The following is a 17,086-nucleotide window of genomic DNA, read 5'->3' as shown; positions in this document are numbered from 1 at the left end:
TCATCCTCAAAGCTGGGATGTTTTCGAGGGAGCTCAGGGAGGAGGAAGGAATAAGACTCAGACACCACAGTCCATTGTTACCTCTGAGCACATACACTTAGATTGGCTTTCCTTTGATGCTGCTGCCAATTTTATTCACAAGCGTATAAAAAAAAGGTCATGACATTTAGAATTACACTACTTTGGAAATTAAATGTTCCTTTAAATTTTTAATTTCTGAAAGTAATTTATCATGGAATAATATTTGAATATGGTTGAATGAATGTGTAAAGATTAATGCAAACTTTCTTCAAACCACAAGATCACAACCACGTATGTTTAACCTTGTTGTGTAATAGGCATAAAAATGTTGATATGTGAGCTCGAAGAGCTGCATTTCCATTTTGCTGGAAGCACTTGCACTGTTATTCTCCTTAGTATTTTTCCACTGGCATGTCTGTATAAGGCATGAGGTTTAGCTCTCAATCATTTTCTACTTAACATTACACTTCACAAACCTGGCAACTAAATAAGGAGCAAAAATGAATCCCAATGGTCTGCAGAGTTTCTTCAGAGTTTTACGTAAGAAATCAAACCACTGATTTTTAGGCTAATTCAGCAATATTAATGATATAATTTTAGCATATGAGAAAATAAAATAATTTTGTGTGAACATTATAGAAAGCACTAAGATACCATATAACCAGCATTCTAGTCAGAAGCTCCCAACTCAGAGATTTGGGGATCTGATGAAGAGGAGATCACTGAAGTGCTGTCATGGCCAAGTGTTGGGGGTCTCTCCTCAAGGAATGGACTTGCCCATCTCACACACAGATGTTCATCAGATGGTTTAGGCTGGGCCTTTCTGATCAGTGAACCCAGCTGTGACACTGCTGTGTCACCTTAGCCACTGGTCAGGACTTATTTATCCAAGGCAGCTGACACGTCTTGTTCAGCAGAAAAGGGAATCTTACTAAAGGCAGCAGCACAATCTTGCATTATTTTGTGGTCAGCAACTAGAGTTCATAATTTTCTCATACACTAAGGAAGGCTGGCTGGGCCCCAGGCTGCAAAGGGCAGACACACACAATTCCACATCCCTGCTCAGATGCTGCTAAAATTGCACCTGCATAAAATTTATTCTGGTGTGTAGAATTTACTCATGTTTTCTCATGGAAACTGTTAGAAGACTGACAAATTTTGAAATATTCAGTTTAAGGCTCCATTGCGCTCAGTGGGTCAACTGAAGAGACTGTGGAAGATAAAGGAAGTCTTTAACTCAAATATTACTGGCACATTCAAAGATCCAGAAGAAAAGCAAGTTATAAAGCACCTATGTTATTGATTATTTGATTCTCAATTCCAAATCCTTTTGTGTACATTTCAGTAAATAATAATGATAATAATGATACTGATAACAAGAACAACAATAACAATAGTAACAATAGCAACAACAACAACAATAATAATAATAATAATATCCTTATCACCAGGGCAATGGCAGGAGCATTGCTAGTTCAAGTTTGGCCTCTTGAAAAGCCCTCAGGAAAGTTGCTCTGCAGATCACCCAATTCGTTAAATTAATGCTTTGTTGGCTGGAGTCAAAGTTTGAGTCAGGCAAAACAAAAGCCTGGGTTTCAGAATACATATACCCTGTCAAATTGCATTTATCAAGATAAGGGTTATTAGAATCTTTTTTCTCTTGTGTGAATGAAATTGTAAGCTTAAAATGTCACTGAAGATTTATTAATCTGATACTCTTTCTGATAAGGGCAAAGAAATAGAAAGGGCAGAGAAAAAGAAATATTTCTTGTAGCCTGATAAGGACTACAAGAAATAGAAAATATGAATAAGGTAATTTATCTGTGGGCATTCTGTAACCAAAAGATTCAAGCCACACAAAGCGATAGTACAGTTATATATTGATTTCAGAACACTGCCATCTACAACACTTGGTCAAAGTTTGAGAGCTGTGCAGAAAAATATCTGCAATTTTCAAAGAATGATACTAAACCTGAATTTTCAAACTGTAGGCTGGAGTAACACTTCTTCTAGAAAGTAGATGGAGGCCTAATGTGAAAACTGGTGCTGTGCTGGAGTATACAATGTGTGCAGAGAGAGCCACCAGCAGGACCATCAGTGTTTTCAGCTGAGGTGACAGGGCCTGAACCAACCATAAGAAATGTTGTTTAAACATTTTTTCCCTGTTTCTGTCTGTAGAACATGTCCATAACAAGGAGGAGAAAGAGTGAAGAGACCAAATACTTTGGGTCCAACAGACCATTGTAAAGCTTCCTATTTGCTGTACTCCATGTGATGCACAAGACAAATAGTGAAGAGACCAAATACTTTGGGTCCAACAGACCATTGTAAAGCTTCCTATTTGTTGTACTCCATGTGATGCACAAGACAAACACATTCCACTACTCAACATGACAGAGCAAACCCTACTCAGCACTTTGGCTTTGTGAGCTCCCAACACAGGCAGGAGCCCAGCAGCAGCCAGTGAGTTAAACCTTCTGAAATCCTCACAGAAGGGAGACAACAGGACTCAAAACCAGGCCTAAACCCAGGCTCATGCTCACTGTGCCAGCTCATCAGAACATCTGCACTCGTACCAAGGAACCACAGCCACAAGAAACCAGGTTCTTCCTTCCAAAGGAGCAGGGAGGACTCTTAGACGACTCTTAGAGCCTGGCTGTGACAGCTCCCCTCCTGCTGCTGGACTCTGCTTTCAGTCAGTCTCTTCTGACAGAACTAGCTCCCTTTGGATGAGGTCACCCTGAGACAGGCTGTGCTTGCTTCCTCAGAAAAGACCTGGGGGAGTGAATGAGCTCACCAGGCTTTCAGAGCTGCAGAGAACTCACCAGAGAGCTGGCAGGGAAAAAGGCCATTTGTGCTGAGACTCCAGCCTTCGGTTTGACACAGCATCGTTTGCAATGACTTCGTTATTGAAGCAGATTTATACATGGACAGAGATACATCTGTCTATTCAATATGTATTTGACTTCTAATGCTAACATTAATAACAATACAGATGAAAATAGTAATTCAGATCCTCTATAATGCATGTGTGACCTTAAATGACATTTTAGTTAACAGTCTGCTGGTTTTTTTTTAACTCACAAAAAAATGAACCATCAAGTAGTATATTTGCTTTTCTACTTTCTTTTACAATTTTTCAATATTTCTATTTTCATTTAAAATATTTCAGTTCATTAGCCAGAATGTAGTTTTGCTATGATACTCTCTCAAGTAGGAGTTAGTTTTGCAGCAATTAAGGTGTTTGAAAGCACTACCTGTTTAGAAAATGGTTAGTTGTACCTTACATCTTTCTCAGAATGCCTTACATAGAAAATATGCCAGTTAAGAAAAGTCTTTCTTACATTTTTCTAAGAACATAGCAGAAGCCAAATTATCTGCCACGATTTAATTAACAGTTCAACTTACCAGTTTTCTCTGTCTTGTGTTTTAAACTTTCAGGTTCTGGCAGGCAGGGGCAGGGCCCTTCACATCGAGCTGTGATGGTTTTGCCAGAAGTACAGGCATGGAACTCCATCTTGCACTAGCAGCATAAAAAAAAACAAACAAGAATACTATTTAGGACAAGATATAAAATAGCAGCTGTCAATTAAATGAGAAATTGTGTTATCAGTAATGGCACTGAATAGATTGCAAAACTTCAGTCTCTACCGCAAATATTTTTAGAAGATAACACTGACTATTTCTAGCCTTTGTTGTTTGCATTACCTACATTTTAGTTCTGACTTTCCTCCAAGAGCTTTGTGCCTGTGTTGTTGTCCTTTCCTCAGCGACTGCCCTATGGGTATTTCCCCATCCTGTGCCCAGCAGCACCAGTGGCTAGACACTGGACTAATGCAGTAATAAAATGAAGTGAAAGAAACAGCACAGAAACAGCACAGAAACACAAATGTTCTCTTTCGCTTGATACCTAGTGAACCAAATTCAGCTCCATTTTTTGTCCTCTTCAAGCCCTGCTTTTACAAGACCAGAATCCAAGGGCTTTTGATACACAGGGGAGTGCTGCCTGTGGTGCCCAGGCTGCAGCTCCTCCCGGCAGGGATTGCCCCCTGCCAAGGAAAATGGGAATGCTGGGCTGCAAAATCCCTTTGATCTGAGTTTTATTGAAGATTATGATTCATTTAAAAGCAGGCCAACATGTTCACACAGTGGGACACGATGTGTTTGGACCCAGCTGAAGGACATGGAGCCTGAGACCATGGTGTTACCATGGAGGATGCATTGGGCAACTGGAGCTCACTGGGCAGCAGGCACTGCTGAAACCACAGCATCATCCTCTCTAATTCTGGTCCAGGGGGAGCCAAGACAACAGAGCAGGATGTTGTTACAAGATAAACACCTCCTGCTTTGAAAGTACTGCAAATACGTTGGCTTTGCCTGTGTTTGCTTTTGTTAAAAGGGCTCATTGTGGCCCAAGCTTTAATCTAGCAGCAGGAGACCATTATACTGTGCCTACATCCCATTCTCATGACATTATCCCCCCACCATCCCCAACTTCAAGGCATCAGGGTGATTCTTTGCTCTCTGTGATGTCCTGCCCTTCTCATTTAGAAAATGCAGGGCCACACACAAGCTTGCAAGTGTGCAAGCTTAGCTTGTACTTTACACCAATTTCTCCCAAGGGAAGGGAATATATGTACTTATTTTTCAACTGTTTGCTCCATAAATACGCTTTGCTCGGAGCACAAAGACAAGAGAGAGCACATCAGAAGGAAAGGAGGACCGGAGAAAGGGGACAACACCGAGTGCAGTCCTGAAGGCAATGACTTTCTGCAGCATATTCTGATAGTCAATGTGTTATTGAGAACACAGGCATAAATCTTCTTCCTGCAGCCGGAGTTGATAATTTAATCCCTTACAGAACATCAATTACTTACAAATTTTATTGTGCATAATAAATGTAAATTATGTATCTAAGCATTAGCAATTATACTTCAAATACCAACCTTTAAGATGGCACCAGCCCACTTCAAGCCCGTTATTATGTGCATTTAAGAAAGGAAGAATTTTATACTTAGAAACATCAAGGCAAGTTTTTCCTCAGCTTTCCAGAAAATTGATAGAAATGACACCCAAAAAGCTAAACACAAACCAAAAAAATAAACTGCTTAAATGGGTTGTATTATCTGAGGGCAAGGAGGAGAGCCCAGCTTGAAGATCACAATGCTGCAGTCACATGTAAGTTTACACCCATGATTAACCACATTATATTCCCACCATGCTTCTTTGGGATGTCTGGTGTTGGGGATTGAAGATTAAAGAATTCCATCACTTAAAATATTAAATTAGAATAATACTAACTACTTTTCAATAACTAATCACTTATGTAGCTCTCTATTCATTCCTAGAGGAAAACATGGAGCTCTCTTATTTTGCATGTGATGGTGTGCTTACTCACTGTAACAACCTACACGAGTAGCTCAACTTTGGATTTAATGACTTTGCCTAAGCCTCACTAAGTGATATTCAGAGGCAGAGTGGCCACAGAGGATGTCTTGTGGAGCAATAATGACTTTTTGGATTATTCTGCCACTGGATCTACAGCATATAAGGAGCCTGCTGGCTTTCTCCAGACCATGGACAATAAAATGATATACAGTGCTTGGAAAAACTCTTTCACACCAAAGGGACATTATACATTTTGCAGACATGAGTCACAAAGCTCCTTGCAGTGATTGTGCACTGGACTCTGTGGGAGCAGCCCCACAGTTTGGGGCCAGTCCCTCTCATATCAGGGGACTCATTTTGCCACTGATATGATTGGATATGCCTCAACTCTCTGCTGAGCTGCTCTAGTAGAGCTCCCTGGGTCGTGCAAGCTTTGTATTTTTCTGCAGCCTCCCTGGTGTGTGAACTGCATTTGTTTACTCTGAACCCCAAGGCCCACATAAACATCTCTAAACTATTTTAGTGCAAATGGAAAAGCAGCTCTGTTATTTGTTGCTAAATGTATATGGAGATCAATAAAGTATATGAGGGGAGAAATGGTTGAACATATTCATGGAAAATTCATAAATTAATTTATTCAACTAAGATGTGGGAAATTACTGCAGAGTGTGTTTTGGTTAAAGTGTTCCCCTGAGAATCCACTACTCGTATAATGATTCCCTCTTTATTGTCAGTGAATCTACAGCAATGTGTTTTGCATAAGCATTCACATTTGAGGGAGAGAGAAAATAGCTACATAAAATTTATTCCTAGTTATTTTATTCTTGTCTGTTAGTCTCCAGCCTCCAGTCCCTGCTAGAGGAGAATCTAGATTTTTTTTTTTTTTTTAATGATATAATAAAGCAGTGTACCTCTGCCTTTATTCCGGCTTCCAACTTCTGGCAGCCAGGTTTTGAACTAACCTGCAAGTAAGTAATCCTGTGGAATAAGTTACAGTGATCTTTTCTGCAAGGGTTTATATTTGACTACTGAATGTGTTCAGGGACAGCTTGGTACAATCCAGTGCATTAATGCTGTGAAGAGCTTTGCATCCTGACACAAGCAACTCATGGATTTGCTTAAAACACAGCCAGGTACAGCAGCACATCCAAGCCCTGATGGCACCTTTCAGTGCCAAAGCAGGGTAATTGAGATGTAACTGCAGCTGCCCCAGGGGGCCTGGGACATCCTGTGTGATTGATTCACAAGCCAAAATTCAATAACTGAAAATTTCTTGTAGTCATGCTAATACATGAGAAAGTGCTAGGTTCCAAACTTCTGTTGCTTCTATCATTAATTTAATTAATTTAATTTAATTAAACAGGTGGGTATGTAGGAATTAGCAGACAATATACATGACAAAGATAAACATGAAGTCTCGTTTGAGAAAGAGTGAGCACTGAAACAGGAGGTTAAATCTTATAGTATACTAATTAAGCATTAAACTCCTGAGATATTACATCATATTAATGACAGTGTCTCCAAACCTTTTGTTGAACAGTGCTCCTGCCTGGAAGACACTGCATTTTTAGCACCCTACAGCTTTTTACATTTTCACCAAGAATGATTTCAGTGCAGTGTTTGTTTTATGGTGCATCTTTTGTTCACTCACAATATGTCTCTTCGAAACTACACATACAAATAACAAAAGCTCATTATTTTCTACCTTATCTTTTACCCAGTGGCTGCCACAGGCAGAAGCTAAAATTTCCTAAAATTATAGCATGTATATATTTTTAGTCCAGAGTTTCTTGATATCAGCAGCGTTTCCTACCTATCTGTCTTTGCAGATAATTAGAATCCATTGGAATTCAGACACCCCTTTGAGAGGGGTTGTTTGTTTACAAGCTTTAGAGCCATGCTTGCCATTGCTTCCTTAGCTGGGACTATTATCACCATTTTCTTTATAAGACTCTCCTTCCCGTTTTCATCAGATGGAAAAAAAAAAATACAGTATTTGGAACACACTCAGATGAAGTGTGAGATTTTTAAAAAACTTGTCACAATAAAAAAAAGGTTCAGTATCTTTTCTACAAATCCCAAAAGAAATGTCAGATGGTGCACTCCCATTGCATCCTGCTGAACACATACACACATACATTAAGTTTTAATGGGAATTCTGCAAACTTTTCAGGCTCTGTAAAACCTGAAATCCTGAAATAAGGATTGAGAGACAGCAGTCAACCACATGAATTCGTGTTCATTAAAAAACCAGGCACTAATGTGAAGTCTGGAGGTGAGTCTCAGAGGACAGGGCTGTGTGGTCCCTCAGCACTTCCCCTCCCTGCCGTGGGTTCTGCTGCCTTTTTGCTGCTCTGCAAACCAGAGCTCCCTGGCCTGGGTGCTGGGAAGGAGAGGGGCTGCCCTGGGACACAGCCCCCCAGGGGAGCACTGAAAATATGGGCCAAGCTCTGTCCCCAGGACTGGCCCCTTGGGCAGCCTTTCTGGTGGCATTAGTGGCCATTCCATGGCCACACCAACACTGTTGTGGCTGGTGCAGTCATCTCATTTCTCTGGGAACCCTTCTGCTCACAGAGCAAAGCTCCCCACTGCCAGGCCTCCTGCCCTGCACATGCACTGCTCCAGGATGGGACTGGCTCGTGCTATTGCAACAAAAATTAAAGAGAGGCTGGTGGAAAAAAATAATTATAATAAAAACACACCATGTTTTCCCTATTAAAATAGCTACCAGGCGAGCACACTTAATCTTTGCAATAAAAGCTGTACAAAGATATCTTAAAATCCTGGAACACTAATTAGGAGCTATGTTCTCCTTATGAGAATACATAGTTGATGTTGATATTAATGGGAGTTATGCATGCATACCAGTGGTGGAATAAACTAATTAACACAACCAATCTATTGTGTAAATACACATTAAAGCCTTTTATAAATGTGTGCTAGCTCTAGCTCTGAAGCAGACGTTATAGCTGATAGACTCAGAAATTCCCCTCTCTGCAAGGAGTGGCATGAAGGACCTTGTTATATCTCAGGTAAACAACAAATATTTGAGAATGTCTCTCACTGCACACGTAGCTGACAGGCTGGTGGTTTATAATCTGCTAGAAAAAGAGAACAGCATCCAGGCTGAGGGTCAAGAAGAGAGAGACCCAGGTCCCAAGCCACTGATATTAAATGGGTTGAACAGATTTATGCAGTCAAATGCAGTAACACCAAAATGTCTCATACAGCAAAGCTCCAAGGACCAGAAATTTGTCCACACTGCACAGCTCTGCCCTCTGCAATCCTGCAGCTCTAATGAGGGACATCTGCAGGACTTTGCCCTCTGAGTAAAATTACCAGGGAACAGAAGGAAAGCATGAGACCCCTGCAACCTTTAAATATCAGGCTAAGTCAAGCAGTCACAGCAGAAACTGCATGAGCTCCAAGCACATGGCTCAGGTCCTTAAGATTAGAATTGCCAGGTTTAAGATTTTAAAATGAAATTATTTTTTTAATTATTAAAATTTTAGCTGCTTTTTTTTGTTAGATCCCAGCCATATACAATCAGAAAGTGACATGTTTTTCACTATTACAGCATAATAGCGTTTAAGCCACAAAGTACCATCTTTAGAGCAACAGGAAAGTCAGAAAGTTCATCATCCAAGAAGAAACAATTGATTCTTGGGCTTCAGAAAAGAACAAGCTGAGCTGCATTTGGCACCAATCATGCAATTCAGCATGGCATTAATTGCATATTTTGTGGCTCTGCATTATAATTAGAACTGTACACACCTCTCTAAAAATAGCCTTCAACTTCTCAGGAGGAGGAGAACAGAAGGAGCTCCTTCTTTTCATCAGCTAAAGACAAAGAGTGACTTTAGAAAATAAAGAGCTCGATTGCTCTGCAGAGGGTCAGCTCTGCTCTTAAGCAGAGTCCATGACTTGATAAATAAATAAATAAATAAATAACTCATGAGGTAAATATTAAAGACTTAATTATAAAAAGGAAAAAGAACAGTTTTCCAAAGTGACTGATGGCTGAAGAGTTAGTAGGATAAATGCTTGTAGGCATGTTGAACCATCTCAGTGTTTGACTGGCAGGGCAGCAAACTAAGCAAATGATCCTGTACTTGTGTTGCTGCAAACTGTCCTTACAGCCAGAGCAGAATCAGCTAATTTGGGGACTTCTGGACAGACCACCGAAGCACGAAATTCTGTTTTAATGCAAGGCACATTGCCCCAAGAAACAAGTGGCAATCAGCTCAATGTGAAGCAGAAAATTCTAAAAAATGCAGTTGGTTGCATGAGCTAGATGATATGGCATTCAAGGTCACAACACCATGTGGAGGTGAAGGACATGCAAGGGACCATTTATTAATGCAATGAGACAATGAAAACAAATGGTTTTCTATTCTATGATCAAGCAAGAAAATAGTTCCAGGTACCCAAATCTACTGCATCATAAAGAAATGGAACTTGTTTTTACAATTTAGATGCCAGTTCTGGAACCACCTAGGTCAAGGGGTAAGTGGGCATCCCTCACTTGGTTTATCATCTTGTAAAAAATTGGGGTCCTTATTGGAGAAGTACAGACCAAATAGAGCTGGAACTTGACACAGAAGAATCAATTCATAAGTTGAAACATTTGTGTAATGTTGATTTCAACTTTTCCTTCACTGGCTGATGAGACCACAATGAGTTAAATGGCAAATGAAGACAAAGTACTTCTGTCCCTTACATAAATAAAGACACCCTTCTCACTGATTTAACACAAAGCACCAGTCTGGCTTAGATCTGCAAACCACCCTGCTCTCCTCCCATCCTCCTCCTGTTATATATCATGCAAAGGCTACAGCACTTGGATTTTAGTGGTCATTTCAGAGTACCAAGGTCATCGTCACACTCTGGGCTGGTACCAGCTGGTTCTTGTGCACAAATGCAGGAGTTGAGGTGCTGAGGAGATGAGGCATAGTCACCCAACCCCATATTCTGCACTCTGTATTCAGGCACAAAAGCTTTTCCTGTTGCTAAATGTCTACTCTGCTGTCTCCCTGCAGGATTTGCATGACAGGTCACTGATCATGAGCATTTCCTTTTCCTGTTGCTAAATGTCTACTCTGCTAGAGCAGAGCTGCACACGGGAGTTTTTCCTTTCCAGTACACTAGTCTGCTGTACCTCAAGACATGGACTTTTAAAAATCCGTTTCCTACTGCATTTGTTTTCTTTCATTTCTAGATTTATATTGTATTGCTTTTGTCTCTATGAAATTATTCCCTATTCTAATGCCTCATAATCATGAGCTGAGAGTTCATAGCTAATAGCACTATTCAAAGTGGAATGAAGCTACAATTTTTTTCCCTTTAATAGACCAAAGCCATCTTAGATTAAAAGTAAAGAAAATCACAGGAAAACAATTGGAGATTTGGAGTGATCGATGCTGCTTGAAATGTACTTGCCATGTAATTGAGATGCATTCTCATTCTCATTCTGCAGCCATTTACTGATCACAGGAGAACGATGATTTGTCATTTTTACTTGCTCCAAATTACTAAAGGCAATTTAATTTCTCTCATGGAGACAACACATCAGATAACGTGAACATAATCAAGGGGTAACGATCTGTGGCTCTGTGCACACACTGATGCTCCTGTTACCAGCTAAACAACCACCTGCACATGGCAGAGGGAAGGCAACACCAGACACTCAGATCCCCAAGCACAGGCTCTCCACCCAGTCAATCACATTATAAACACAGCCATTTAGCTACGCCAGGTGATTACACCTATTTAGATTTCAGATGAAGCAATGCTCCATCTACAGTCATTCCCACACCCATCTGTCCATACCTGGACCAAAAGCAGCAGCTGGTGACCACTGTAAAGGGCAGGCATGTTCCCTGAAGGCTCTCATGCAATTGGTGTTCTGGCAATATCTTAGCATCCCAAAATTCTATCAACTCTCCCTATCAATAAGTAATTGCAAAGTATTTAGTACTATATTTGCAGTTACTTTTGGGATGTCTGATGCCCAACAGGACGTGACTGGGGATGGGACTCTGACCACTTATGGATGTGTGGACTGAATATCAAGAAAAGTCCAGATAAGTCCTGCTATAATATCAGGATAAGCTCAACCCTCTCTCTGACGCATCCAAGTTTGCAAATCAAAGTCGAAGAGAAGTTGCTACTACCTGTGCTTCCCCTCTTGAAATGTTGGTGAATTAGTATTGAATTTGATCTGTGCTGCCCATTTCTTCTCTGCAGCCTTGCCACAAGTACTGAGTAGCAGCTGGAGTGTTTTGCTCATTCCTGTTCAAGGCCAGGTTGGATGCGACTCTGGTCCAGTGAGAGGTGTCCCTACCCATGGAAGGGTTAGAACAAGATGCTCTTTAAAGTCCCTTAACGATTCTATGATTTTGTGGTCACAAAGTTTTGTGCTTCCCAGGGCCTGTGTTGAAAAATTATTGGGGAGAAGGAGGAAGTACCTGGAAACATCTCATAATCCATGGACAAAGGTCTGGGGGGCTTCCAGGAGAGACAGAGAGCAAGGGTAGACCAAGTGCTGTACTCTGGGTTCCAGAGCTCATACATCCTGAACTAGCAATGATTTCTTAGAACTCACTACACTTTTTTTCTAGAAAATGGTGGGAGGAAAGGCTGGAGATACAGTAAAAGAGCACCCTGACTTGTTTGATAACTCAGTGGTGCAGTAAGCAGCAAATTCAGGAGTCCACTCGTGCTGCCAGTCAGAGGCCAATCAAAGCACCAAGTCCTGAAGTCCCTCTGCAAAACTGGAAACACCAGGTTTTCCAGCATGCACACTTGGCTTTCAAGTGTCATCTTTTTCTAACCAAACTTTGTCTTTGCATGCAAGAGGTGAAAGCCAGTCTGAGTTTTTCTGTTCCCAAGTAGCTCCTTGTTCCCTGATAATAGATTTCAGGAAGCCACAGGAACATTTATTCCTGCTCTCTAGAACTGTTATCCCATCCTATCCATTACATCTATTAGATGAACTAGTTTACTGTAGGTTTGCACAGATTTCACTGACCATGATGTGGCCCCAGCAGTGTTCATTCCTTGTTACAGATGAGTGAAATGTACAGTACCCAGCAAACTTTCAGCTCTCAGAGAGACTTTTTGTCTGTTGATTACAGACAGAGCAAATCTGAAGTGTGAATATAAATATAAAATACTCAGCATCCTGTAGTACCCCTGCTCTGGTTGCTTTTAGATTAGTAGCAAGACTGAAGTCCTAAGAATGCCAGCCTGCTTTTTAATTGACTTCTCAGAATTTTTATTTTGTAATCAAAACAAAAGCCAAACAATCTCCAATGCTAAGAAGCGCTGAAACAAAACATTTGACAGTTACTAGCAAAGAAGCTTTAGGAATGTCTTTGGGAGCATAGCAACCAAGGGAGAGTAAGCAGGCTTAAGCTTTGAAGTTAAAGCTTTCAGCAACGTTTCTGATTTCTAAAGAACACAATAGAAACAACAAGAAATTAAAAAAAAATTAAAAATTGGAAAAACCAAACCCCAGGCCTAGTTCAATGCTCACTGAATGGACTTGCTGTGAAAGACACCCATACAAAGAAAGCAGAATTAGTCTGTTTGCTTAGAAATCAAGTACCCACAGCTAATCCTTTTGCAGTATTATCCTGTTTTGGCCTTTAATAAATCTGCTTTAAATTAAAGATGTATCCAAGCCAAGAAACACCTCCTTTGATGTTTCAAATGTCTCAAATAAGCTGTTCGATAGAAAAAGCTCAAAATATGAATTCTGAAAATGAAAAAATAAAAGTCCTTCTCCTATACTACAAGGCTGCCACCACTCAGGAAGGTCAGAGACCATTCAAAACCACAAATCTGAAGCACCTCAGGCACTGGTCCCTCTCGAGCCCATGCATTAGGGGGAAAAATCCTGAAATGTCTGTTACAAGCCAGTTAGCCAAAAGCAGCTAATCCTCTTTTTTTTTTTTTTTTTCCACAACCATTACATCACATCACTGGAATACTGAAACAAGGAATTTTACAGGTTAACTGAATGCAGGCATAGAGCTTGTAAAAAACTTGGAACAAGGTAACTACATTACTGCAAATGATATTTGTATTTAAGCTTGTATAATGAGTAGCAAGTTGGTGCAATAAACTCTGTGTTCTTGTTTCCTCTTCCAGGCAAGAACACAACTTTCAACACTTGAACTGTATCAGATGACTCACCATGTAAATAACAGTTTTCTCCTGTTTTGACCTTGACTACAGAAAGAAGGATTTTAAAAATAATACTGGTTTTACGCACCAAATGTACAGCAGGCAAGTGTAACTAACACAAGCAGCAATCCTAAGGTTGTCCTTAGTGCAGGAGCGTACGTACTTGATGGGTTTTTAAGTTCCGACCATCACATGCCAATTTGTTTGATTCGGCAGTCACAACTGTGATTCTAATCAAGTTAGAAAAGCAGACCTGTGATTACCATCATCAAGATTGGTAGCTTTCCCAAAAAGAACAAATACTGTATTTGCAATCCCCACCCACTGCTCACTTCCTTTCGAAGGGCGTGTTCTCGCCCAGAACCGTTCCTGGCACAGAGCAGGTCGCCAGCCACAGGCAGCTCAAGGACACAGAGCTACTCAAACTTTGTGCTTTATGCTTTCATCTCTCCCTCCAGTGAAAACTGTTGCAGCTTTGGGGGCAGGCATGGGAATTTTTGGGAATTTTCCATAAGCCATATAAAAATGCAGGTTTTGGAGGTGCCAGGGTTAAGTGCAAGGAAGCCAAAGGTTTCCCTGTCCTGTGCCCCTTCTCAGTGCTCTGAGTAACTGGGCTGGCTAAACAAGGGTGGTGATGGGAGAAAGCAGCAGCCACAAACCAGCACCCACTCTCACCAGGATGTGACCATGATACTTGTGGCCTTCATTTCCACTTTTCCTTCTGCCAATCTCAGCCATGAGACCTTGATCCCATGCAGTCTCATACAGGCAGATGCAGAAATCCTTTTCCCTTCCAAGCATGCAGGCTGAAAGACCCATCTCAAACATTTTTTGGCAAAATAGTTCAACTAGTGGGCACCTACCTTCTAGGTCTTCTGCACTATGAACTGACAGAGAGTACTGGATATTACCAAAGGCGAGAATTGCTCAACACATTTTTAATTTCATTCACTGCAGAGTTAGTAAATACCACTGTTTAAGACAAACTAAATCACAACTTACTCTAGTTCCATGTAGTTTTCATCTATGCATTATTTTCCTTCTTGCTGCCTTCTGAATTCTCATTAACCTTTCTGTCAGGACTGCATTAAACATGTCCTGTTAATTCAACGTGTTTTTCAAGAAATCTGACAAGGAGATGACAAATGCTCATGTAAATAAAACCCTCTAGTTAATGAAGCGCATAATAAGAAACACAAAATTCTAGTTTACAACACGTTTTATTTCAGCTTTGCTACTCCAGTGAGTTCAAAAGTGAAATTGTCTGAATAGCTTTGGCATCTGTCTCTATGGGAACAGAAGAAAAGGTCATGGACTCTGAAGGAACCTAAAGACTTGAAGAACTTCCTCCAAAACTTTAGCATTTTTGTTATTCTAGTATGATATTCTACAGCATATATATCTCCTAAATAAAACCCTTTACAATTAGCATATTGCTCTTACCATAAGCCAGGGCAGTAAATTTCTCAAAAAAGTTTATAACTTTGTTGGCGTTTCTAATGAGAAGATGCAACCTTGATGCAATACAAGGTAAGGAATAAACATTTGTATTCAAGTAGGTTTTGGGAGAGAAATATTGCATGTTCTATAAACACCAGAAAATACTTGTTAATCCTTAAAAAAATCCTAAAGAAGTTTAATTGACTAGAATGATTAATTGCCTGATGTACCACATCTATTCTCCTAAATATTCTTTTGAAAAATATTCAGAAAGACAATTATGCAATAAAATTACCATTTATATGACTCCTTTCATCCACAAAGGCGTCAAAGTCCTATGTAGGAATAAAGGTATAAATACACAGTACTGCTCAAGTGCAGCCAATCCTGCAGCAGGAAATATCAAATGCTCTGAACCAGCAGAAAATATAATGGGATGTTCGAAGGGAGCAATGCTATTTAAATTCAGAGAGATGACAACACCCAATTAACCAGATAAGAGTACTAAACCTGCTCTCAAACACAGGGCTTCTTTTTAGACTTTTGTTTATTTCCCAGCTGCTGAAAATTAAGCCTCATGAAGCAGCTTTGCTTTTCTTACATACCTCTTTTGACCAAGCAAGGTAGTGCTCAGGCCCTGTGTCAGATGCCCACAGATGCCCTTTCAGATTCCACTGCTTGCTTTAAACATAAATCAACAAGCGTGTCAACATTCTCCACAAACCCATGGTTTGCACACTACTAAAGGGGTTCTTGGCAAGTCTCATGCTTGTACCTGCATTAACTCAGCATGACATTGAGTGGCACTAGGAGTGGTAATAAAACTGCAAAAGGAATGGTGGGAACCAAATGATATCAAGCTGGAAAAGCTCATGAGCCACAAATTCTGTGAAAGCAACCCCAAAGTTATACAGCTGAATTGCTACAGGAGTTTGAGAAAAGTAAAACAGTGTTCCCCCTCCTTTCTGCTAACAGGTGCACATAATGAGCCACACAAAGGGGTCAAAACTCCTCAGTTTTTCTCCATTTAACATACCAGCTTAAAATCCAACAATTTTACTTTAAGAAAACCATAAAGTAGGACTGCAATGTGGGTCATAGTCTGGACATTAGAAAAATTACTAAATATTAGGGCTAATACATTCTCAGTCTCCAGATGGCCACTGGGCAGATGAAGTTTGTGGCATAAATCTTCTCATTTGCCACTATAAATTCATCAAGCATGAGTGAAGCTTATTAGCAAAACTTAGATGTTATCTCCCACAGAACTGTAAGGTTCAAGAAGATTAAAAATGTTTTCCTGCCATGACAAGTACAATGACCTCATAAATACTAGTAGACCCTTTGGCACTGGAAAATGCCATCTATTCCTGCTTCTGTGTAATATTACAGGACTGAGCAAAAAAGAATACAAGGATGTTGCTGCTCAAGTTTACCCCCATAGAAGGCTAAGTAAAACTGCAGTCTGAAGTCATATTTCCGTGCTTCAGAAGTCCATGAAAAATATTTGAAGAGTGCATTTACCCTTTTGAAGGGGATTCAGCCCATTAGACTAAGATTTTTTTTTCTAAAATATAAATAGCTCAAGAACCAAAAGATCTAGCTAGATAATAACCGAGTATTTTTCACATAGTATCAAACAGCCAGTTATACACCATTGATATTTGAACTGCTTTAATCAGGAAGAGATTTATTTAAACTCTCTTTCAAAGAGCTATTTCCTAGGATAACACAGCAAAGTTCTCATGTCTAGTACTGTACATTTTGTTGACCAGTTAGTTACTCATTATTGGTATGTGCACTTACCCCCATTTATGTGAATGTTCCATTTGTTCCAAATGGCTGAGCTCAAAGCTGGTCACAGCTGCCTGTCATGTTCCAGACAAAATCTTCCTTTTCCCCCCCCTTACAGGTCTGCAGAATTCCTGAATGTCCTTAAATAGAACTCAGAAATTACATTTCTAAATGACAATTCATCACACCTCCTGCAGACTGTAACAGTATTTTAAATTCCTACTGAAGCCTCACTGAATTCAAAGTCAAAGAT

At 40.2% G+C, this 17,086-nt stretch overlaps 1 protein-coding gene across 1 annotated transcript in view; it reads right to left on the bottom strand.

Moving 5' to 3' along the window:
* SPOCK1 (SPARC (osteonectin), cwcv and kazal like domains proteoglycan 1) overlaps positions 1-17,086 on the bottom strand; it is a 271,707-nt gene that overhangs the window by 55,063 nt on the left and 199,558 nt on the right. Inside the window, exon 6 of the mRNA XM_041482122.1 lies at positions 3,430-3,544. Within this exon, the coding sequence (XP_041338056.1) occupies positions 3,430-3,544 (115 nt within the window). The remainder of the gene's footprint in view (positions 1-3,429; positions 3,545-17,086) is intronic.

This window comes from Pyrgilauda ruficollis, unplaced genomic scaffold (assembly GCF_017590135.1).
Source record: "Pyrgilauda ruficollis isolate IOZ18807 unplaced genomic scaffold, ASM1759013v1 scaffold57, whole genome shotgun sequence".
In the NCBI taxonomy this organism is placed as follows: domain Eukaryota; kingdom Metazoa; phylum Chordata; class Aves; order Passeriformes; family Passeridae; genus Pyrgilauda; species Pyrgilauda ruficollis.
Note: the sequence above shows the minus strand (reverse complement) of the source record. Positions and strands in the feature narration are given on the sequence as shown.